Source organism: Chaetomium strumarium (assembly GCF_033439665.1).
Source record: "Chaetomium strumarium strain CBS 333.67 chromosome Unknown B0T15scaffold_6, whole genome shotgun sequence".
Lineage (NCBI taxonomy): Eukaryota > Fungi > Ascomycota > Sordariomycetes > Sordariales > Chaetomiaceae > Chaetomium > Chaetomium strumarium.
The window spans coordinates 2455729-2478956 of record NW_026944434.1 but is presented as its reverse complement, the minus strand read 5'-3'; the positions used below and the strand labels follow the sequence as shown (position 1 = coordinate 2478956).

At 57.8% G+C, this 23228-nt stretch overlaps 8 protein-coding genes across 8 annotated transcripts; 3 read left to right on the top strand and 5 right to left on the bottom strand.

Annotated features, from left to right (window-relative positions):
• Nucleotides 1-398: 398 nt before the first annotated feature.
• B0T15DRAFT_279698 (uncharacterized protein) lies at nt 399-1291 on the top strand. Its single transcript, XM_062863561.1, has one exon. The coding sequence runs from the start codon at nt 766-768 to the stop codon at nt 1237-1239; it is 474 nt and encodes a 157-aa protein (XP_062719353.1). The 5' UTR covers nt 399-765; the 3' UTR covers nt 1240-1291.
• Nucleotides 1292-2097: 806 nt separating this feature from the next.
• On the bottom strand, nt 2098-3828 carry B0T15DRAFT_420885 (uncharacterized protein; the record flags this gene model as incomplete). The annotated part of the gene is made up of 2 exons (XM_062865545.1): nt 3542-3828; nt 2098-3490 (listed from the first exon to the last, which is right to left on the bottom strand). The coding sequence occupies exons 1-2, from the start codon at nt 3688-3690 to the stop codon at nt 2098-2100; spliced, it is 1542 nt and encodes a 513-aa protein (XP_062719352.1). The 5' UTR covers nt 3691-3828.
• A 152-nt stretch (nt 3829-3980) lies between these two features.
• On the top strand, nt 3981-6898 carry B0T15DRAFT_279549 (uncharacterized protein). The gene has a single exon (XM_062863560.1). The coding sequence runs from the start codon at nt 4358-4360 to the stop codon at nt 6554-6556; it is 2199 nt and encodes a 732-aa protein (XP_062719351.1). The 5' UTR covers nt 3981-4357; the 3' UTR covers nt 6557-6898.
• Nucleotides 6899-7240: 342 nt separating this feature from the next.
• On the bottom strand, nt 7241-12328 carry B0T15DRAFT_569095 (uncharacterized protein; the record flags this gene model as incomplete). The annotated part of the gene is made up of 2 exons (XM_062870794.1): nt 7241-7494; nt 7558-12328. 2 exons carry the CDS (start codon nt 12326-12328, stop codon nt 7241-7243), a joined length of 5025 nt encoding a protein of 1674 aa, XP_062719350.1.
• Nucleotides 12329-13337: 1009 nt separating this feature from the next.
• On the bottom strand, nt 13338-15879 carry B0T15DRAFT_496109 (uncharacterized protein; the record flags this gene model as incomplete). Its single annotated transcript, XM_062867160.1, has 12 exons — nt 13338-13348; nt 13404-13533; nt 13591-13637; nt 13700-13743; nt 13804-13920; nt 13979-14051; nt 14107-14647; nt 14708-14778; nt 14828-14919; nt 15013-15301; nt 15365-15544; nt 15621-15879. 12 exons carry the CDS (start codon nt 15877-15879, stop codon nt 13338-13340), a joined length of 1854 nt encoding a protein of 617 aa, XP_062719349.1.
• Nucleotides 15880-16400: 521 nt separating this feature from the next.
• B0T15DRAFT_279472 (uncharacterized protein) lies at nt 16401-18625 on the bottom strand. Its single transcript, XM_062863559.1, has 2 exons — nt 17871-18625; nt 16401-17808 (listed from the first exon to the last, which is right to left on the bottom strand). The coding sequence occupies exons 1-2, from the start codon at nt 18491-18493 to the stop codon at nt 16467-16469; spliced, it is 1965 nt and encodes a 654-aa protein (XP_062719348.1). The 5' UTR covers nt 18494-18625; the 3' UTR covers nt 16401-16466.
• An 826-nt stretch (nt 18626-19451) lies between these two features.
• On the bottom strand, nt 19452-20449 carry B0T15DRAFT_279400 (uncharacterized protein). The gene has a single exon (XM_062863558.1). The coding sequence runs from the start codon at nt 20275-20277 to the stop codon at nt 19660-19662; it is 618 nt and encodes a 205-aa protein (XP_062719347.1). The 5' UTR covers nt 20278-20449; the 3' UTR covers nt 19452-19659.
• A 145-nt stretch (nt 20450-20594) lies between these two features.
• B0T15DRAFT_540616 (uncharacterized protein) lies at nt 20595-22314 on the top strand. Its single transcript, XM_062869797.1, has 6 exons — nt 20595-20736; nt 20876-21059; nt 21115-21157; nt 21211-21293; nt 21347-21707; nt 21763-22314. Exons 1-6 carry the CDS (start codon nt 20727-20729, stop codon nt 21826-21828), a joined length of 747 nt encoding a protein of 248 aa, XP_062719346.1. The 5' UTR covers nt 20595-20726; the 3' UTR covers nt 21829-22314.
• Nucleotides 22315-23228: the final 914 nt, after the last annotated feature.

Genomic DNA, 23228 nt, shown 5'->3' with positions numbered 1-23228 from the left:
GGAAGCTACGGCAACTCATCCTCGTATTGACCCTAATAAAATAGAGACCATCGTCAACAAATGATCCGCGGTTTGCGCGCCACCCAAGTGCTGTGCCTAAAGCGACGGTGGCCAATGATAAACCTCTGGTGTCTAACCGGAATCCAGATCGCCCGCCACCTTTATCAGCCACACACCGAAATTTGGTTGGTAGCCAGATCGCGCACGTCGCATAAGTAATATTTACAGGCACGACTACGGATATGTTGTCTTGTAATGTTTACTTGCGTGATCTGGCTACTAGCCAAATTCTGGTATGTGGCTGATGTTAGATTACAGTGCTTCCAGATACAGTTAGACACCGTCGCTTTAGACACAGCGCACCCGAGAGGTCGCCGTGGCTGCGCCAGGAGATCTGCATAAGCTTCTCTGTTTGAGGCTGTGATATGGCAAGGAATGGCTGGCAGAGTAATCTTCCGATGACACTGTATATACGTAGGGAGGTAGGCAACTCTCTCCCAATATTTGTGGATCCGGGGTTACTTTGGACGGTAGTTATGATATGATGTGAGATGGCTGTGCACTTTCGGTGTCGGTCCGCTTGGGAAGCTACTACTATGTGTGAGTTCAGGTTGTGTATATAACCTACCCATTCAACACCGCATTATCTCGAACAAAACCTCCTACACACATAACCAAACCTCAACCAAAAACAACCCTCCCATCAAAAACAAACTTCACACACCACCTCGGTCCAACGAAACCCCAGCCCATCTAACCAGCACCATGCGCTTCTCCACTCTCGCAACAGCCCTCACATCGGCAACCCTGGCGTCCTCCCGCCTAATCGGCATCGCAGCCCCCTCAACGCTCGCTCCCAAGAGCACATTCACCCTCACCCTCCTCTCGGAAGGCTACATCCAAACCGTCGCCGACGTCGCCGTAGCCTGGGGTTTCTCCCTCGCCCCCGGCTACCCCGGTTCCCTTGGCTCTTTCAGCGATTCCGCGTACCTAGGTGCTGAGAAGAGCAACCAGGGGCAAGATAACGTTACTATTACTGCGACGGTGCCGGAGGGATTGGCGGGGGACGCGTATAAAGGTCAGGAGATCTTGTTGAGTGTGGGAATCTATTCGTTGTATGGTGCTAGTGGAGGCGCGACGGTTACGGGGTTTAATGTCTCGGTTAAGGTTGGGGAGGAGACGGGCGGGGAGATTGTCCAGAGTGAGGGGCAGGCTTGGATTCAGAACAGCGTCCAGTAGGGGGTGGAATGCTGAACGGGAGTGGGGATGAGGATGGAGAGATGGAAGATGTTGTGGGAAACTGTTTGAGCGTACTTGTTCAGCGGTTGCTGCGCGAAAGATGTTTAGAGTCTTAGACACTTGGGCTTGATGTGTATACCATAACTACTGTTAATCAGCATCGACATCACAAGCATTCGAACTATTTGAATGCTTGTGTGACAGTATACCATGGCACAGGACTGATATGTTCTGTTCATAACGAAGTACCGAAGCAGCTGTGACCTGGGCGACAGGGAGGGGGGTATGGGTTCATGACGCAGGTTGGCGTTGTAAAGTGATCCGGGTTGACTTGGACGGAGGTAGGTGAGTGGCAAATGGACGGAATAATAAAGAAGTGAATTTCTCTTCGTAAAGTACACCAATTAGCTCCAGGCCTGTCAGGGACCTCAGGGTCGGCTCCTGCTCAACACTGCATCGCTAGGCCGCATTGAGACTGGCAGCGAGCTCCTGCTTGATCAGTCCCAGGGCCCGCCGTGAGGTCAGGAGCGGGTGGACATGGTGAGCGGTGCTGCAAGATGCAGGCATGGTGATTGTGATGGTGGTCTTAAGGGGCTGTGGTTGTGGAGGTTGTGGTGAGGCCGTAGCTGGGTTGCCTTCTGTGACGAAGAGCAGTTCAACCGATGCGGTGGTGTAAGTATGCCATCGCTAAAGTAAAATGAAGACCACCTCATCAAACCTAACATGGAATCCACAGTAATTCCTGACTACTATGAGCTTGCCGGGTACCCTGCGGAGCAGCGGGTGGGAGCATGAACAAAACAATGGGTATCCATTCAGACATATACGGTATGTACCATGTTTACAAGATCATCACCACTACTCCCCAAAGTCCTCATCAATCCTTTCCCTCAACCACTCCGCCACCATCGCCTCCCCCTCTTTCCCCAATAACCCCAGTCCCATCCCCGTTCTCTCCTTATCCACCACCATCAGAGACTCCAGTGAATGGAAGGAAGAAGACGGAAGCTCACAACTCTGCACGCGCCGCTCAATCTCCCGCATCCTCGGGTCCTCCTCGCCCCTAGCACTATTAACTCCACTACCCCCGGGATCTCCCTCCCACTCCCACTCCCACGGCGGGGGCCCCTTCGGTCGCAGCTCTTGCATGTCCAGGCTGCGCATCATCAGGCCGATGAGCTCCATCGCTTGCACGCGGAAGTTGCTTTTGCTGGTGCTTGCTCCTCGGCGGCGGAGGCGGCGTCCTGCGTCGACCGGGGATTCCGGTGGATGAGGCAGCGAATGCAGAGAGGAGTATTCGCGCGGGCGGTCGTAAAGGAAGAGAGTCGGTGGTAGGCGCAGGGTTGAGTCGCGCGGTGGGAAGGCGAGGTAGCCTTTCCGTGGCGGGTTGGCTTGTTTCGCGAGGGTGGCGGCTTTGGCGAGGAGGGATTCTGCTGATTCTGCTTCCTCCTCCGGGGCGGCGGATTCGGTGTCGGGAGTAGGGGAAGACGTGGAGGAGCTAGAAGTGGAACTACCGGCCAGGCTGCCGACTGCTGCTGTGAATTCATCGGACAGGGAGGAGTTCGGGGGAAACAGCGGGGTGGTGAAATCGTCTGGGACATGCAGGTCTGCGGAGTGGAAGAACAAACATGTCGAGACAAAAGGGTCGAAGAGGTTTGATGGGTCGGAAAAGAGGGCCCGTGTTAGGTGCTTGAGTTCGGTGAAGATGCCCTCTTCCTCGAAAGGGGCTGGACTGTCGTCGACACTGGCGGAAGAAAGACCGAATCCCAGACCCCTCCCCGTTCCGGGGGATTCCGGCTTGAACCTGAGTTTGTGGATCGGGTGGTCCGGAAGAAACATAGTCCAATTGTAGATGCCGTTGTGGGCGACCAGCCCGCGGATGGTCATTGGAAGGGAGCGAACCGGGACGTGAGCTTCAGTCAGCGCCAGGCCAGCGGCAAGGCTCGCACCGAGATAGGAACCGCAGACATAGGCAGGACGCGGATTTGCTGAGCTATCGCTGCCGGATCCGAGGTTGGCCGCAATCCAGGAGTACCCGAAGCTGACGTCGTGGAGAGGCGTGGGCCAATGAAGGGGGAGTTCCGGCTTGTGCTCTTCCTCCTGTGCCTGCCACCTGTAATGGATGACAGCTGTTGGGTAGTCCACAAGACATGATGGTAGCGGCGTGCTGAGGCCAGGGCCAGGCTGGGAGAAAGGTGGTATGAAGATGAGCAAGGGGCGTTCCGCGTCTTGCTTCGACACGTTATGGAGACTGGGTCAGATTAGATTGTGGACAGGAAACGTTCGGTGAAGCGCATTTTACCTGACGGTAATGTCGCCCGCGGATGCACAAGGCACACGGACGTGTTCAATCGTGGGCTGGGCGCTAAGGAACCTCACTTGGAAGCATCGGGATGTAGATCGAGGGACGCGCCAAACCGGGGGTTTCCACAACCGCAGCCATCGAGACATAAAAGGAAGAAAAGGGGGAAAAGTAAATAGAAAGTTTAATACAACTGCTGGTGGAATGAGAAAGGCAAGACAAAGATTTTGGCCCCCTATCTATCACGTATATTTGAGTTTATCGAGGACCCCTTGACACACTGGACCCCAAAGGTTGTTGACTGTAGTTTCTCATGTGAATCCAGCCCCTGCATAAGTGGAAGAGATCTAAACCAATAATAATACTTCACTCGATAAGCTAGATAAGGTGCCTCGGTGCCAACCCGCTGGGATTCCAAGCTCGCCAAGCTTTGTTGCACTGCAGCTCGACGTCATGGCACGTTCCGGAATGGTGCTAATAATGGCTGGAATCAGATCAAACGAATGAGATGAACCGGCCCTGAGTAGCCTGGATCTTCCCAGAAAGCTTACCATGATGGGTGCGAAGCAAGAGGCAGTGCAAGTCTGGTAGGGACCGTCAATCTCGTACTTCGGTCTGGTCTGGCCGACACGATGAACGACGCCGGCACCGACGTCCACGATCATGAGGTGTCCCAACATGAAGCGGACGACCGAGCCCACCTGGGCCCTAGGTGAGTTAGGTGTTGTAAGTGTCAGGTGGTTAGATGATCTGTAAGTGCGCTGACAGAAACGCCTGTGCTCAAGCCGTTGGTGGTTCGCTTCCTCGGCCTTTCCGATGATCGCCGGCACCCTAGGCCCTGTCGCGTCGGCATTCAGCATCTGCGCACTCGTCAAGCCATGGCGGCAGAGCTACCCGCCTGGGACTGATATCAGCTCGGCCCCGTTCATCCCGGACCCGCGCTGGCTGACGGCCATCAACGCCGTTCAACTGGTTATCGCCATCCTGGCCAACATGGCCCTATTCCTGAACATGACCCGGAGGCTCAGCTTCACCATTGCCCAGCCCGTCACCATCGTCGGGTGGTACGTCTCGTCGTTCGCCCTGCTCTCTCTCACGGCCACTGCATCGGGACCCCTCGTCATCCAGCCATCCGACGAATTCGTCTGGTCACAGGCCTTCTACTACGGCATCTACTCCGCAGTGCTCTACTTCCTGGTCGCCTCCCTCATGGTCGTCACCTACATCGGTGCTCAGGCCGGCCGCTATCCCAAGGACTTCATCCTCACGCCGAGCCAGCGCACTCTGATGCTGCAGACCATTCTGTTCCTCTTGTATCTGCTTCTCGGAGCGCTGTTGTTCAGCAAACTGGAGGGCTGGTCCTACCTTGACGGCGTATACTGGGCCGCGGTGACGCTCTTCACCGTAGGCTTTGGTGATTTCTACGCGACCAAAGGCGCGTCGCGAGGCCTGCTTATCCCTTACTCGCTCGTCGGCATCATCAGTCTCGGCCTTGTCATCGGCTCCATCCGCAGCCTGGTGCTCGACCGCGGCAAACAACGGGTGGGTGCTCGCATGGTGGAAAAGGGCCGGCGGAGGACCCTGCGACGGCTGACACAGAAGGGACAAGACGACATTCTGGTGCCGATCACGGACGGCCCGCCCACCATGGCTTCCCGCCGAACCGACTGTTTGGGGCTGACCGAGTTTGAGCGGAGGGAGCTCGAGTTCAAGTTGATGCGCAAGATACAGGACACGGCTGCCCGCCGCCGGCGCTGGATTGCCCTGTGCGTATCGACAAGTAGTTGGCTGATGCTGTGGCTGGTTGGCGCCAAGGTATTCCAGACATGCGAAGCGCCGTACCAGGGCTGGGTTTACTTTGATGGAGTGTACTTTACCTTTGTGAGCCTGACCACTATCGGCTACGGCGACATCACGCCCGTGTCCAACGCAGGCAAGTCGTTTTGGGTGTTCTGGGCGCTGCTCGCCTTGCCGACCACGACCGTGTTGATTTCGGATGCTGGAGACACCGTGGTCAAGGGAATCCGGGACGCCACCGATCAGATCGCGACAGTGACCATCCTTCCCAGCGAGCAGGGCTTCAAGAGGGACCTCAAGCGGCTGTTGCGGACACTGTCCTGCGGCGCCTTGTTCGGCGACGATGAAAACGTCAAGGAAGAGCCCCCGGGCCTTCTCGGCCAAGCCGCGCACTTCAAGTTGGGCGTGACCGACGGCAATAACGACAATGGCCACGACGACCCCGAAGAGGCAATGCAGCAAGACGAGGCCGACATCGAAGCGGAGGGCGTCAATACCGCCCGCACCAAAGGAAAGCGTGCCCAACGCGAGCAATCCGAAGGGCTTCACTCCGAGAGAGTCGAAGCTAACGCTACCGATGAAGCCTCCCGTCCGCATCATCCCCCCAGCAGCAATCCCAATCCAACAAATCTTCCCAACAACCGAATAACCTTCTCCGACCCGTTCCCTCCTTCCAACAACTCACATACACCACCACCACGCCCACACTCACCGTCGCGATCCAAATCCAGCCGCAGCCGGAGCCGCAGCCATTCCATCCCGCGCCAACATCTCCCGTCCATCCCCACGAACAAGCACGACTACCACATCATCCTGATCGACGAGATCCACCGCGTCGCCCAGCACCTGAAGCACCACCCGCCGCAAAAATACTCGTTCCACGAATGGGCCTGGTATCTCCGGCTCATCGGCGAGGACGAGGCGAATGCGGAGCGGCACCGCAAGGCGAACCCGCATGTCAAGACCAAGAAGGGACGGCCGGTGGCAGGGAGGGCGCCGGATGATCAGGGTCGTCTGGGTGGCGGTCGGGGCGGGCAAGCTGGGGAAGGGGACATGAAAGAAGGAGAGAAGGAGACGGAAGAGCCAGCGCTGCCCTGGAGCTGGGTCGGGAGTAGGAGTCCGTTGATGGGCTCGCAGGAGGAGGCCGAGTGGATCCTCGAGAGGCTGATTGCGCGGTTGGGCGCGGAGTTGAGGGCCGCGCGAGACGGGAAGCTTTGAGAGGGTTGCGAAAGAGGCGGGCATCTGGAGTCGGGAGCGGGATGTGTACTGTTTTTGGATTTGGGTGGCTAAGTGTGTGTTTTGGATAAGGGCAGATGAATATATGAGGGTTACCCGGAATGAGCATCTTAGAAGCGCTACTACTAGCATTCAGTTTGCGATAATAGGCAGTAACCATTGGCGTTGCCCTTTGCCACCTCGTCTCCATCTCGTGTTCAGTCAATGGTTGTAATCGAGCCTTTAGAACGCTTTATCCAGCACATATTGCCCGACCCTGTAACAAGGAATCATCTATAAGTCTAAGGTACTACCTAGTACACTACTAGGTTCCTTTGTACTGTTTTGCTCGCTTTCTGTGCAGGAGATTCCAAGTTTACCACCTGATCTTCGCACCTCCAAATCACTCTACATATGACCCCAGTGTATCATGACCAGCCAAAAAGGATATATACAGAGAATGTATGTGTGAAGATGCCAAGCGAGAAAAAAAAATAAATAAAGAAATAAATATGCAGAAAGAAAAGTTCCCGTCAGGGTCTATACTGGGACTCGGCTTCCCTCGCTCTTTCCAAAACATCACGCTGATGCCACGCCATGCAACCAACTTGAACCGACCAACACAACAGAAAGGCCTCCCTCCCAAATAGATGCAGACCTTCAAATCAAAGAGCAACGCCCCCTGCTTTATTTTCCAGACCGCCACCAGCTCTTCTTCTTCTTCCCCTCCTGATTCTCATACCCCTCCTCGCGGACATTATGCCGCCCGACAACGGTCAAAAAGACCTGGTCCAGCGTGGTGGGGCTGACACTGTAGTGCTCCACGCCGAGGTACTCCCTGTTCTCTTCCAGGAGCACGACCAGCCTGCCAATGGCTGACCCCGACGACGACGAGGAGGAGGAGGCCAGTCCGCCGGCAACAGCAGCAGACGTGATCTCATCTGGCAGCCGCCGGCGATCATCATCAGCATCATCATAATCATCAGAAGAAGAAGGAGAACGACCATGCCGGCGGCTCGGCTGCGCGGCGACAGCACCGACAGGCACGCTGAAGCGCATCTGGCCGTGGTATGTCTTGTCCTCGACGGCGGCCGCGTCGCCAAACGTGCGGCGCACCCAGTCGCGGACCCGCTCCACGTCCTCGTCACTCGTCCTCGGCGCGCCCTTGCACACCAGATGCACGTGCAGCCGGTCGCCGAACCGCGCCCGCAGCGCGTCGATGCTGCCCATGGCCAGCATGCGCTTGGCCAGGATGCCCGCCCGCCCGGCCAGCGCGTCCGCCTCCTCCATGGAATGCGTCGTCAGCAGGATGCTCCGGCCGGGCACCGTCGCCGCCAGCGTGCGCCACATGACCCGCTTCGCCGCCGCGTCCAGCCCGGAACTGGGTTCGTCGAGCAGCACCACGGTCGGATTCCCCATCAGCGCGATGCCCAGGCTCAGCTTCCGCTTGTTGCCCCCGGACAGGGCATGCGCCTGCCGATCGCGAAAGGCCGCCAACCCGACTGCTCTCAAGACAGCCGAGACGTTGTGCGCCACGTCCGGAATGCCCCTGACCCGAGCATAGAACCGCAGGTGTTCCTCCACGGTCATGGCATCGACGGCGTCGAACTGGGGGCACACGCCCAAGTGGGTGCGCGCGGCGGCGAGGTGGCGCGTGACCGAGGCGTCCTCGACAAACACGTCGCCCCCCGAGGAGGAGGGTTTCAGATCGCCGCGGATGACCGAGATGGTCGTGGACTTGCCCGCGCCGTTGGGGCCCAGCAGGGCAAACACCTCGCCGTGCGGCACGCCGAAGGTGACGTTGTCGACGGCCGTGTTGTTGCCCCGGAAGGTTTTGGTCAGGTTGATCACGCGCAGGCCGTCGGTTGGATTATTGGTCGTATTATTATTATTATTACCACCCTGGTTGTTTTTGTCGGTGGCAGTAGCAGAGGAGGATTTGACGCGGACCAGCTCGTTGGCGACTTCTTCGTCCGAGATGGCGGCGCGTTCGTTGTCCAGCGCTGTGGCGGCGGCGGGATGGGTAGTAGTGGAAGAGGAGGAGCGGAAGGAGCGAGAGAAGATGCGCCAGACGGAAAAGCCTGCGCTGCCGCCGTCGGCCCAGACCAGGACGAGGAAGAGCAGGATGGATTGGATGATCAGATACAGGATCGGGCCGCCGTACTGCACCAGACTGCCCGGGTGGGACGAGAGCGCGTGGCCGTCGCAGGCGGTCGAGAAGAGGTTGAGCGCCACGAACAGCGCGCGCACGACGGAGCAGATGGGCGCCACGACGGAAAGCACAAAGTGGATGACGAGGATCAGGCTGTCGATGCGGTTGACGGGCGCGTACACGATGACGCACATGTAGGCGATCAGATAGAGGAGCAGCATGATGACCTGCCCCGCCGCGGTGAAGGCGTAGGCGGACAGCTGGTTGGCGCTGAACAGCGAGACGTTGTACGCGAGCAGCGTCGACGCCAAGCCGTGGAGGATCAGGACCAGAAACACATAGCCGAGGTGGTACCACAGGTTGGGCGCGAGACCGGCGAAGAGCGCGATGCTGATGACGGCGCCGGCCAGCACAACGAGGAAGTCAAAACCCGTGTAGGCCAGCCACAGCGGCAGCGGCCGGACGCCGTTCGAATACTGCAGGCCGCGGACGTTGCGGCGCCGCTCCAGGTTGGGATACAGCGCGAAGAAGGCCGGGTACGCGCAGAGCGCGAGGCCGACGTACACGAGCAGCTGGATCGAGTTGCCCGCGTCGGGCGCAAAGGGCCGGTCGAAGAAGACGTACGTCGACGCGATGGTCTGGTTGGTCAGGAGCATGTCCATCGCCCAGTTTCCGAACCACGCGTTGATCATCTCAGCGCCGTTGCCCATGTACGCGAGCGTCGGGCGGGAGTGGTCGTCGCCGAGCCAGATGCCGGCCGGCGTGATGTTCCTGCGGTACTGCACGACCGCGTGGTTGAACTCGTCGAACGAGTTGACGAGCGTCAGGTTCTTGAAGAAGCCAGCAGGGCTGGCCGCAGCCCGCGCAGCCAGCGCATTGCCGCTGTCTCCCATTATTCCCATGGAGCTGAGGTAGATGGGCGCGAAGAGGCGCATCAGGGTCGACTCGCTGAACTTGTCCGGCGGGCCCCCGACCAGGAACAGCTCGAAGTCGTCAAAGATATTGATGGCCGTCTCCCTCGTCGACTGGTCGCCCGGCGAGCACCCGGCCGCTTGTTGGTGCCGGACGAAGAGCATCACCAGGCCGGCCGCGGCAACGGGGATCACAAACGCCGCCATGGACGGGAACCAGTTGCCCTTGAAGATGACGCACCGCTTGAGGAACAGCACCCACGTCTGCCGCAGGAACCCGATCGGCCGGCCCGACATGAGCTCGAGGCCCTTTTCCGCTTCGGTGGCCTCGGCCACGGTCGCCTTCTCCTCTGACGACTTCTCGTCCGCCGAGCGGAGAACACCGCCACCGCCACCCTCACCCCGGACCTCCTCCGCAAGCTGCAAGAACACATCCTCGATCGTCGGGCCCGAAAACCGGTAGTCCGAAATACCCGCCGCCTCCAGCTCGCGGATCACCACGGCAGCCTTCGCCGAAGTGCTCGCAACGTACGCAGCCTCCTCATGCGTCGCCTTCTTCCTCACCCCTGCGATATCGGGTAGCCGCGGGATCAGCTTCGGGGTGTTCACGTGGATCCGGTACCCGCCGCCCAGCCGGTCCTTCAGCTCGACCGACGTGCCCTGGGCGCGCAGGTTGCCCTTGGACATGACGGCGATGTAGTCGGCCAGCAGATCGGCCTCATCCAGGAAGTGGGTGGTCAGGATCATGGTCCGCCGCCCGCGCTCCGCCAGCAGGATATCCCAGATCTTGCGGCGGCTGAGCGGGTCGAGCCCCGAAGAGACCTCGTCGACGCAGCACACGGCGCTGCCGCCCGTGAGCATCATGCCCAGCTGCAGCTTGCGCTTCTGGCCGCCCGACAGCGTGCGCGACTGCGCCTTGATCTTTGTTTCGAGGTCGACGGCGAGCACGAGCTGGCGGATCTCGTCCGCCGTCGCGTGGCGGAGCGGCGACTTGAGCTTGTTGAAGATGCGGATGTGCTCGAACACGGTCAGCTCGTCCCACAGCACGTTCTTCTGCGGCGCGATGCCCAGCCCGCCCGTGCCGTCGATGGTGATGCGCCCGCTGCTGGCCCGGTTAATGCCCGCGATGGTGTCGAGCGTCGTGCTCTTGCCGCTGCCGTTGGCGCCGAGCAGCGCGAGGATCTGGCCGCGGTGCGCGCGCAGCGTGAGCTTGTTGACCGCCACCACGGGTTCTTTGGGCTTGGAGAGGAAGCCGAACATGCGGCGGAGGATGCCGGGCTTGTAGACCTTGGTAAACTCGTCGAGCTGGACGGCGCAGTCCGCGCCGAGGCCGCCGCGGTCCTCGCCCACGACGATGTTACGCCCGCTCGAGGTGGTGCCGTGCAGCCATCGCTCGACCAGGGCGCCGAGGACCGGGTAGAAGACGACCTGCACGCCGAGGAAGACGAAGAAGACGATGCCGGGGAGGCTCCAGGGGCTGGTGGGCGGCGGCTGGAGCAGGTCGGTCGGCCACAGCTGCTGCTCCCAGCGGGCGAGCAGCGAGATGAAGTAGGTAAAGTTGCACGGAGTGAAGAGCAGGCTCAGCGCGATGACGGTGCCCGTCTGCGGCCAGCTGATGACCTGCGCGATGATGGCCAGCACGATGTAGATGATGGTGAGCGACACGCCGCTCAGCTGCGACTTCTTGAAGAAGGCGGCGCCGAGGATCGACATGGAGCCCAGCGCCAGCCCGGAGAAGATGAAGTACAGCACGATGACGGCCGCGCTCGTGTGCGGGAAGACGCCGCCCCACAGGATCAGCGCCGCGATGACCCAAGCCGGCGCGTACAGCAGCGAGAACGACACGTGGTACGACAGCAGCCGGGCCGCCTGGGGCTGCCACCGGCTCCGGGTCGCCATCATGGCCTCCAGCAGCGTCGACATGCCCGACTCGCGCTCCGTGGCGATGAAGCCGGCCATGTGGTAGACGATGCCGATGATGCACACGATGAAGACGACGCCCAGCGCGTTCATGATGACGGCCTGGTAGTTGACGCGGATCCGGTCGGCGAGCTCGTCCTGCGTGAGCGTCGTGAAGGGGTACTGGTCGACGGCCGCGGGAAGCGCCACCGCGCCGCCGTCGGTGCCGTTGTTCCGCCGCGAGATGGCCGAGTCCACGGCGTGCTGCATGGGCAGCATGTAGACCTGGCCGTCGTTGGTGTCCCTGTCGACGTTGATGCGCCCGGCGCCCAGCGAGGCGTCGGCGCGGAGCGTGTAGTTCCACACGCCGCCTCCGCCCTCGGTGGGAGAGCCGTGGAAGATGACGGCGCCATAGCACGGCGTGACGCCGCGGAGCGACGCGCGGCAGATGTAGGGGACGTCGTCCTCGCTGGCCAGGACCGTCGCGTTCGTGCCCGCGCCCCTCACCGTGTCCGCCAGGTCGCCGATGACGCGCTCAATGTCGCCCCCCGTGTAGCCGTTGTGCACAAACACGACGTGCTCCCTGCCGCTTCCCTGTGCCAGCTGCAGCGCGTCGGGCAGAGAGCGGATCGGCTGCGCAGGGCTGATGCCGAACCGTGCCGACGGCGAGAAGAGGTTCTTGGCGAAGCTCAGGAAGGCCGTGAGGATGACGGGCAGCACGAGTGCCCGGATCACCGTCGCAAAACTGTGCCTCCCCAGCACAATCAGCCAGTTCTTCAGCACCAGCGTCCATGTTTGCCGGAGGAGCGCCATGTCGGCGCCCGCCCGGAGGTTAATTTAGCGTATTTTACTACTGTCTGTCGGCCCTTCCCGTTCCCGTTCTCGGCCTACGATCGGCGTGACGTTTTCACGATTGCAGTTGGTTTGTCTCGGGTCGTGCCGGTGCTACGGCGTCGGTTCGGGCCACCACAATTGGTCGAATCCCCAGCGTCGTCGAGTTAGTTGCTTGATTGAAACGAGCGTCTTGGGCCTGTTTTCCGTCTGCTCCCTCTGCCTGATTGCTTGCTTGCTGGCTTACCGAATTTATCCACGACTCATGAGATGACCATCGTAGTGATACGGCCGTTTATTAAGACGGTCACTGTAGAATTTAGGATCACGGAGATGTGTCAAAGGTGGGATGGGATGTAGGGCCGCTGCGGAGATTCCGGGTATGTACTTTTATTTGCTTGGGAAGCAAATGCGCGAGTGCTCCTTCAGTCACGCTCTGCCAGGCTTAGCCTCCGTCATAGAAGTGAAGGCCAAGCAGCGCTAACACAATTCAATTGGAGCAGCCTGCGCCCTTTGTCGCTCGCTTGTGGGTAGACACCCAGACTCGAAGACAATGAATCATCGGGCGATCCTGTTGTGCCGACTCGGGCTCGGTTTCGGTCGCGGCTTATCGGCTTTGGTCGAACCGTGCCTCGCCGTATCTCCGCAGCTGAGCCGCACAAAAGTGGGGGTGCATTTTCCCTCAGGGGCTTTTAAGCGCTTTGAAGGAGGCCCACAGCCCACTGGGCAAAATGCCAAGTCAGGGGCCGCGTCATCAACAAGTCAAACAACCTCATACCGGTATGGCACATGAGGGTGTCGTCCAGGGCATCGCCGTCGCCGTGAGCCCGATTGTGTATTCTGTGTCTAGCTTAGGTAACTGTCTACTCCCTTAGCTGATAGTGCATTCCTAACCTAGATCCCGACACATCAGCCAGACAACTGCAAACAGAACCAGGGCTTACTCTCCCAGCCATCCACGCTCTTTCACCACTATCTAAGGTATCCTCATCTATTTGTGCGCTGCACGACGTCAGCAAGCGAGATCCGGCCACAACACTCGGCAGTTGGCACTTACGAATGCCCTCCTCGGGAAGGGGCTGTACGTCAACCAGCTCAGCCGCAAACGGCTCCTTGGGTCCCTGCTTCTCCTCACGCAAGAACGGGAAGGCCAAGACTTCTCGGATCGCGTAGTTGTTCGTGATGAACTGCCCAGCCTGTTAGTCTGGCCTCAAAAGACCCTGTTGATCTCGGGGATGCCGTACCATCGCAAGACGGTCGATTCCGAGGCCCCATCCACCCGTTGGCGGCACTGTGGTTACACCAATCAGTAATCTGCTTGATACATGCATCAGCACGGAGCTCGACACTTACGGCCAAACTCAAGCGCATTCAGGAAGCTCTCGTCCACAATTTGCCTGCAGCCAAGCACTGATGTTAGCCATTGCTCATTTCGGTACACAGGATCCGGCACGCACGCCTCGTCATCGCCCTGGGCCTTCTGCCGGGCCTGCTCCTCGAAGCGGAGTCTCTGATCGAAGGGGTTGTTTAACTCGGTGTACGCGTTCGCAATCTCCTTCTTACAGACAAACGCCCTATCCAACCGTTAGAGACTCGGCCGGAAGACCAGCAGGATGCCGCACGGGAACCTACTCAAATCTCTCGCAGAGACCCTTCTTGGACCGGTGATACTTGGCCAGGGGACTCATCACCTGCGGGTGCTCAACTGCACGCCAGATCAGCATTCATCCTCCCGTCAATCCCTTGCCAGCAAAACTCACGGATGAAGGTTGGGTTGACGCAAGTGCTCTCGATGAATTCACCGGTGAGCTTGTCGATCATGCGGGAGTTCGTGAGCGGCGGCGGGCACTCGACGCCCATCTTCTTGCAGACTTTCTGCAGAAACTTGTTGGTCTCTTCCGTGTGGAGTTCCTCCGAAGGAGGGAACTTCTCGCCCGTCGCCTCCTCGAGCGCAGGGATCATCTCAACCCTGCGCCACGGCGCCTCCCAGTTCACTTCGTACGTCTCACCGTGCTGCGTGGTGAAGGTCGTCTTGTAAGAGCCGGTGAGCTCTTTGACAAGCGACGATACCAGCTTCTCAGTTATGTCCATGAGGTCATACATATCGGCATACGCCCAGTAGAACTCGCAAGACGTGAACTCGGGGTTGTGTGTGAGGTCGACGCCCTCGTTGCGGAAATTCTTGCCGATCTCAAACACCTTGCCGAACTGGCCCACAATCATCTTCTTGAGGAACAGCTCGGGCGCGACTCTCATGTACATGTCGATATCCAAGTCGTTGTGGTGGGTGATAAACGGAAGCTGAGAATCGTCAGCATGCTTCACCCGCCGCCCCCTTAGCTCCTGGCAGTTTATACTTACAGCAGTGGCGCCGCCGGCAATGGCATGCATCATTGGAGTCTCGACCTCAATAAACTGGTGCTCGTGGAAGACTAGGACACCGTTAGCCCCTGGCCGCGGTATTCGAAGTACCACACTTACAGTCACGGATGAAGCGAACCATCCGGCTGCGCTGCCAAAGTACCTGGCGAGTCCGGTCGTTCCACAGCATATCAAGATGCCTCATGCGCGCCCTGAAACAAAGGCCAGTAAGCAACAACCCAACATAACCCCTCGCCGGGCAGCAAGTAAAGTGAAAGAGAAAAAAGAAAAAAAATACTACGCACCTCTGCTCGGGGTCCGCAAACGGGAAGCGCACGCTAGGCAGCATGTGCAAGCACGGGCTGAGCAGCACGATCTCGGTCGCAAAGACCGACAGCTCACCCTCCTTGCCCTCAGCCAGCCTGTTCTTGGGGTTGGTGCGGCCGGCATAGCCGACAATGCCGATGACATCGCCGCGGCGGATGTGCTCGTGCTGCTTCTCGAAGGGCGTGCCGCCTTCCTTGACCAGCTGCGCCTGGCACACGACCTGCAGCTGCGTGCCGATGCTGACCGTGGTGGCGGAGGTGCGGATGTCTAAGTTGCTTGTGAGTTAGAGGGGGGAGCGTCTGAAAGGGGTGAGAAGCAGGGCAGAATTACCGTAGAAAATCAGCTTCGAGCCGCTTGCGCGCTTGTTGTAGATGCGGCCTGCGAACCGGAGCTCCTTGCTCTCGTCCGTCTCGCCTGACTTGAGGTGGCCGAATTCCTCAAAGAACTTGGTATCGTCGTATGTGACGTGGAACTTGTGCGGGTACGGGTTGGTCTCCGGGTTCTTGAGCACTTATTCGGGGAGGCAGTTAGCGAGTGTTGCTGTGTGGACGTGAACGCCGGTGGGAATTGCTCCCTCGCGACCTACGCTCGTTGATGTGCCGACTCCGGATCTCGTAGTACTGATTTGGGTTCAGGTCTTTCTCCTCCTCGCCCGAGGCACCCTTCGGCTTGCTTGAGGCCTTGGCCGGAGCAGCAGCAGCCTTGGCCGCCTTCTCGGCCTCCTTCTGCCGCTGCTTCTGGCGCTTCTTCAGTTCCGTCTTGGACACACGCTCGCCGGTGACTTCGTCCAGGTGGAGGTTGGCAACCCCGTCGGTCGGAGGCGCGGGTGCGGTCGAGTCAGCCATGGTGGTGATAGTATTGCTGTTCTGGGCTTGTGGAAAGCAACCGACGACCAGAGCCCAATGCAGATGTCTGATTCTTTTCTGTCGTGTTGCGGGGGCCAGGTTTTGATCGCGCCGACGACCCAAGTCAACCGAATTGTAAAATAAACCCCACCGCGGGGTATTTTTTCCTGAGACCGTGTTGAGTCACAGCCCTGGCGTCGGAGAGGCATGAGATGGGTGGGTCAACGATTGACGCTCACAACCCTAACCCAGCCCTTCTCTCTGTCACTGACGCTGGCAGTAACTACGAGTACTACTAGTACGGAAACGTTACACAGTAAACACAGTAACTATTGCCTCTGAGACTGGTAATCAGCAATGGGTAACCCCGTTGAGAAATTGAATAGATCTCGCATGCTCACATCTATATACCGACTCCTCCGTCCTGTTAATATACGCCCTTACCTTTCTATTTAATTTACACGAGTAAGAACAAGTCTTACAAGAAAGTAGGTTCTATATCCCCCTGTCTGAACGCGGACTGTGGTTTCATCCCGCATCCAATTCCGAATCTTTGTGTTCTCGCCGCCGAACTCGCAGAGCAGTGGTCATGTCCAGCTGGGCGTCCGGTCGTGTCCATGGATCTGTCCCTGGTCAAGGCCACCATGGCCAGCCATGCCGCCATCGCTCGTGCTCCTCCTGGACCCTCCCGCTTGCGGCCGTGTCCGCAACACTTGCAGTTGTCCTATTTGCTGTGCCTGCATAGGAACAGCCAGTTGGAACTGATGCTGCGCCGGCTGAAGTTGCTGGTTGACGTATTCCCCTGGGTCATCGTCCATATCGGCATCAGCGTCAGCATCGGTATCGCCTTCTGCATCGCTGTCCGGCGCAGGGTCTGGATCTGGATCCCCCTCCGCATCTGACTCGCCGAGCTGACCGCTCATATCCTCATCCTCGCCCTCTCCTGTTTGTGTGCTCATCGAAGGCGCTATGCTGGGAGCGGCGGGTATGCTCATCGCATGTGGCGGGAAGGATGTTATTGCTGAGGGAGCAGAAGCAGGGTAAGTCGTCCCTTGTGGGATAGTTGTAGACGGGTACTGCTGCCGCGACTGGTGTATCCCGTGATTTTGCTGACGTAGGGAGCTTGGGCTGGACTCTCCCAGGATTCCTGCGTTCAACGGCCGTTGCGCCTCGAGACCGGAGGTTGCTGAGCGAGACGATACAATGACAGTCTTCCATCGATCAATGACCGACGAAACAAGAGTACTCAGGTCCGTGTGGCGATCAGCAAGGTCCAATCCCACTGGATGTTTTCCGTCCGTCAGCCCTTCCTCCAGCATGAGTGACAGTACTTTCTCCCCAACGTAAACTGTCGAGGGTGGTGCGAGATTAAACTCCCGCGGCTGTTGGAGACAAGTCAACTGCTCGATTTGCGTCTTCAAAGTCGCAATCTCTTGTTTGAGCAAATGTTGTCCTTCTTTCAGCTTGCTCACTTCCTTCTGTTTCCTGCCAACACCCCGAGCGAGCTCCAGCCTCCATAGTTGTTCGCGCTGCTCCTGCGCGAGGCCATTCCAAATCGCGTAGGCTGCGTTGAGATGATCGTACACGTGCTTTTCCATCTTCTCGGCTGCCGCTTCAGCCTTCCGGGCCTCGGTTTCCCTGTCCGTAACGGCGAGGTTCAAGGGGCGAGCGTACGCCGGCCCCTCGGTGACGGCCGTAGTGGCTGAGACACAGGCAATCTTCCATCGCCTAAACTCCTCCTGGAAGTAGGCGTGTAGCGCCTCCAGTTGGCTCTGCCCAGGAGGGAGAATTGACCACGAGGTGAGCGTGGCGTGCTGCGTTGAGGCGAACAGCGTCGGTGGAGGCTGGAGGCACTGTAGTGTGAGAGCCGGGAAGTCTAACGAGAACGGGTCAAAGTCAAACGGCATCGAGCCAGTGTCGAGTTTCTGTCTGTCAAATCAAGTCAGTAACTGGAGCTGGGGAAGATAAGGCGGCGGGAAAGGGCAACAGACTTGGCAGCTCTCAACGAACCAAGCAGTTCCCGCAAGGCCAGCTCTGCAGCTCGCGATGTGTCCTGGGCTTCCTGGACCTGATGCCTCAATTCCAACTGCTGCTTCAATGTTTGCCGGTTGACAGGGTGCTGAGGTAACCTGAGCTTTGGTCCTCGACCAGCTCCATCTGCATTGAAGCAACCGCTCACCCCGCCCTCTGACGCCGTGAGATCATTATTAACCCCGCTGGCGTCCCAGGAGGTGTTGAACGGATAGCTCCTCGGAGTCATGCCCAGTGCCGGCGTTCCGCTTGTGTGGGTGAGTGGAGAACTCGCGGCAGGAGACTCGGTGTTTCCAGGACTCCTCCTTGAACATGTGGTGTGAGCGCCAGATAGCGACGCCGAAGCGGCCCGCCGTGCTACACTACCCTTCGGCTGCCGACGGGTGATATTCTGCCTGATCTTTCGAATGGCTTCTACATCGTGCACACCGTCCGGCGCCTTCGGATTCTTCTCCCGGATGTAGAGATCGAGATGGCGGCCCAGAGACGAAGACGTAAAGGCTTGCTGACAGTAGGGACAGGTCTTGTCCTTCACGGCCTTAGTCATGTTCGCCCCTTCGGGACGGTTCGTTGTCTCCTCCATCTTGCTTGGGGTCGGATCGACGGGGTGGATGACGAGCCGAAGACGAAGGAAAGCACATTGAAGGGCAAACCAAACACGGTAATGTTAATTGCTCAGACGGTTGCTCCCTTCATCCGAGCTTTGCAGACCACAGCCCTAGAGAAGGATATGGCAGAGAGACCTGGGGGAGATCAGTGGTTTAAGTGCCTGTGGCGACTCGAAGGAGTGGACTCTTCTTGGTTCTGAGTTCTGACACTGCCATCAACACCAGAGACGTGCTTCATATTATTTAGGCCCCTTTTCCCGACTGGGTAGCATTCCCCGGACAGGGCAGGTATTAGCAACAACAAGGGTCCGACTGAAGATTATACTGAACGTTACTGTGTAGACCTCGGGTCGTTTCGACGCAGTGTCTGTTTGCCCTGTAACTGAGAAGGGATTCAGGAAGGTGGGAAGTAATGGGACGTCCTGTAATCCATACCCCGAGTCAAGTACCATGACTGGGTTGTCATCTTTGGCCGTGACTGTCCTCCTGTTGGCCGGCAACAATGCTCTGCAAGCCAAACGCTTCCCTCGTTTTCTGCATCCAATACAGTGCAAAGGCTGCTCAGATCCATCCCGCTTATTCATGGGCCTTTCAGTTTTCCAGACTGTCCGCAGTGCACTGCAAGTGGATTCACCGTTTCCCAGCACCCCTGTCAATCGCCTTTCATTCGACTCGTGAAATCTGACCGGGGCGAAGCCGAACCACTTCCAGGTTGTCACCGTCATTCACATGGCGCTGATCTTCAGCCTAGAGTGCAGGCGTTGGTCATCTGTCCCGGGGTCCCAGAAGTGACAGCCATTGTCCAAGCTCATGAGATCGCAAGGCTTTCGGGGCCAGCTCCGCTTCGGCAGCAGCAGCAGCATTGATACGTAAATACCCGGGCCACCCGGGGGTTATTGACGGTTATTAGAGCCACCGTAGTGCTGTATCACATGCTGGGGGCCTCTTCCTTGCTAGGATCCCATAGCTCCCGTGTTTGGCAAGCAATTGCTTTTTTGGTTAGCTCCTTGTCATGACAATTCCCACAACCGTTAGGAACACTCGTGACCGTTGCAGGTGATGTTCCGTCCATTGTCTTCCTGACGCAGATCGGGACTGAGCCGACCAGAACTCTCTTGTGGGAGCATCTCATCAACGCGATTCAAATGAGGTCCCGTGGAGTCGTATCCGGGGTGCCTGTACCGGGTCCGTTGCCGGACCAATGGCCGGCTTCTTGGCGGACCCGAACGTTTCGCGAGTCTCCAGGGCAGTTCCGCCGGAGTGGATTGACCCTCGATTGGAGAGAATCCGCATCACCTGTGCTTGACCTCCAACGTCCCGTCACTCCGCGTGCCCTCAACCAATGCAGGTTTAAGATCAGAGGGCCTCTGTTGAACCAGATCGAGTCGACATATCTCCTCCGCCTTGCAGAGAACATGACAGAGCCGTTCCGTTCAGCTTTGTCTGAAAGTCGGAGGGAGGTGTGTCCGCGGAAGGACACGGTTACAATCTTCTGGAAAATGCCAACTCCTCCATGTGTTCGGCAACCTTGGTTCTCAATTTCGGATCTGGCTGCCAATACCACCCTCGGGGTCGAATAATCCTCCCAATCTGGCATCGTGAAAACCAGCGCGGCGGATCGGTACCGAGTAGGTGAGAGATCCCGCAGAATGAATTGAAGCAATACCTGTGCACGAAGTGAGCACTGCAATGGGCACGTAGTGTAGCTCGGCGGGGTGGGAGACATGCCCGGTTTGCACCTGCCCGAGACCAAAAGCATCAATCAGGTCGCGCCTGCCACAACATGCTCCCAGGTCTGCCCAGCAGAAAGTTCCAATTCAATTGAAGTTCCAATTTCCGGTTTTTCAACCGAAAACCAACTTGATATTGCTGGCCCACTGCTTTCGAGTCTTCGGGTTCTTATTGTGCACATTCGTTGTCATGCAACTCATCAGCCTGCTTCTAAACTCGGATAACTAGTTCGAAAGGCGCAAAAGAAGTACATAGTACATACGGAATCCAGTCACGTGATGAAGCGAGCCACTATAACGGCGCCCCCGGTCCAGACCCCAGTTTTCTTTCGCGTGTTCGCGCCGGACAAGCAGCCATCGCGACTTTGATATCTCGCATATCGAGCTACAGTGTAACCGCAAGCGCAAGCACCCCAGCTTCAGAGAAATCGCTTTGTGATTCCCTGCTGACTGAGACACTCCCCTAATCTCTACCAGGATGCCGCCAGGTAAGCCCACGGTAGCCACTTTGATATGCAATGCGATTGGAGCGCGAGCGGTCGCGTCGCGTCGCCAGTCGCAATACCTCGCCATCGCCGGCCAACTGGATGCCCTACAGCTTCTTCATCGTCTAACCGCGTGCTGCAGCATTCAGCGACGAGGAGCCATCAGACGTCGAAATTGAACAGTCGAGCACGAAGAAGTTGGGTCGCGGGAAAAAGCCCGTGTCGTACCAGGACAACCTCGACGAAGAGGATGTCAAGAACGGAACGAATGGTTCGAATGATCTTGAAGCGGACGATGATAACGAGGATGGAGACGAGGAGGAAGTGTATGAATACAGCTATGCGTTGAAGCCAATGCACACTTCGCTAATCTCTTGTTAGCTATGTCGTGGAGAAGATCATGTCACATATGATTGATCCAAAGGTGAGGCACTGATCACATAACCAGTCCTTCAGGCTAAGTCTAACAGTGACAAGCAGGGAAAACCATACTTCGAGGTCAAGTGGGAGGGCTATGATGACGAGGCCGACCGAACATGGGAGCCAGAAGAGAACCTGGTGTAAGATTCGGCCGCATTCCACGCGACGGATTTGCGCTGACCCATCTTTTCAGGGAGAATGCCTCCGAAGCCCTAAACGAATACCTCCAGAGCATTGGCGGCAGAGAAAAGCTCTTGGAAGAAACTGCAAAGGTGCTTAAGAGCAAGAAGAGGGGGCGACCTTCCCCATCCACACCACAGCCCACCCAAAAAAGGTCACGGAGGAATGGGGGCCACCCGGTGGACTCGGAGCCGCCGCTTAGTGCGAAGGCCGCAACGTGGAAGCCGCCACCGGGTAGCTGGGAGGACCACATTGCCCAACTAGATGCTTGCGAGGATGAGGTGACCCACAAGCTCGTGGTATACGTGACGTGGAAAAACGGGCACAAAACCCAGCATGAGACGAGTGTGATTTACCAGAGGTGTCCACAGAAGGTACGTGATGTATGAGCGACCCGTGCAATGAGTTCAGAGAGCTCACCATTTCTAGATGTTGCAATTCTATGAGCGGCACGTTCGGATCATCAAACGAGATCCTGAATTAGATTCCGCTTGAAAATTTTGTGAGCGCTGGTCTCTCGATGCCACCCTACCGCCCCTCGGCAATGAGTTCGTGCCTGGGAGAGACATTCACACAGCCCATCCAGGCCAAGAGGTATCTGGCAGGAGACGGTATTACCGATCTTCGGAATTCACTGGCAAACGTCAGATCTCTCACTGCTTCTTTGCATAGTCTTGAGTGTTTATCTGAAAGCGAGTTCGGTTGATTGTATCGTTAAGTTTTGTTGGGCTTCTATCCAACGGACCCCTTTTCGAGTTTGTAGTTACTAGTAATACGCAGCTTGCAACGAAAAGGACCTACCTACCTTAGCTAACTGCAAACACTGTCCATCGCACTCGCGCCGTTATGGCGCACCTCAGCCCTTCGACAAAGCTAAGGTGCCCCTGGTTTGGACGCATCCTTCTGAACCCTAATTTGAGAAGGCTGGTCGGCGAGGTCGGCTCCATAAGTGCGGTCCGTGCCCACCCTGTGACATGCTAGGCTTGGCGCCGCGAAACGGCTGCTAACAGGCTGGCTGCCACCAGCCTTCTCTTTTATTTGGTTTTCACAATTGGGTGGCGGGGCAACAAGGTATTTTACTTCGGCGCCTGCTTTCCCGCCTCGAGTGGTTGGCGTAGCCCAACCTCACTTGTGCATCTTACATTTCACGCATCTGTTTAATGTCGTTACGGGTTCTCATGTGGTGTTGTTCGTTTGTCTAGCTTTTGCGCATCACAACACTCAAGCTTACTGTTAAGGGAGTACTGTCTGCTTTACATGAAGGCATCCCGTTGCACAAGTTTGCTGTCGCTTCAACCCCCGCAACAGCGACGTGCTTACTGCTGTGAGTTCTTCCCTCTCAGGCGTCGCTACCTACCGAACTTGTTGCAGCTAATAACGTGTCCAACAGAGTTCGCTTTGACTGTCAGGACTCAGGACTGACAGACCCCACGCCGTCGCCGCACCGCCATAGCTCGAATAGCTTAAAGCTCAGTACCCACTTCAGCTTCCACTTACACGACTGACCCACCAAATTACCAACAATACCATCACCGCACCGGCCACAGACCGCCTTCTTGAGGAGCGCAGTTTGTCTCGCAGCTACCCTGCGCCGTTGCCTACCCTGTCTAGAGTTCCCGGTCCGCCCCGTGCCGTCTCCGGTTGCCTTTCGGGCCTTCACTCCACACACCCATTCGTTTTAAGACCTGCCTGCACAAGGATAGGAAAGGAGAAGGACAGACCACGCCTGCCGCACAGGGGAAAAGACAGGCAAAATGAAGCAAAACGACGTCATAGCCGTCATCATCATCGTGCTGTTCATCCTGCTGGCCCTGATCGCATTCGGCATCTATCGTTTGGTCAGTGCTGCGCGGGAGAATGTGCACGGGACGGTGACGACATCCTCGGATAGCAGC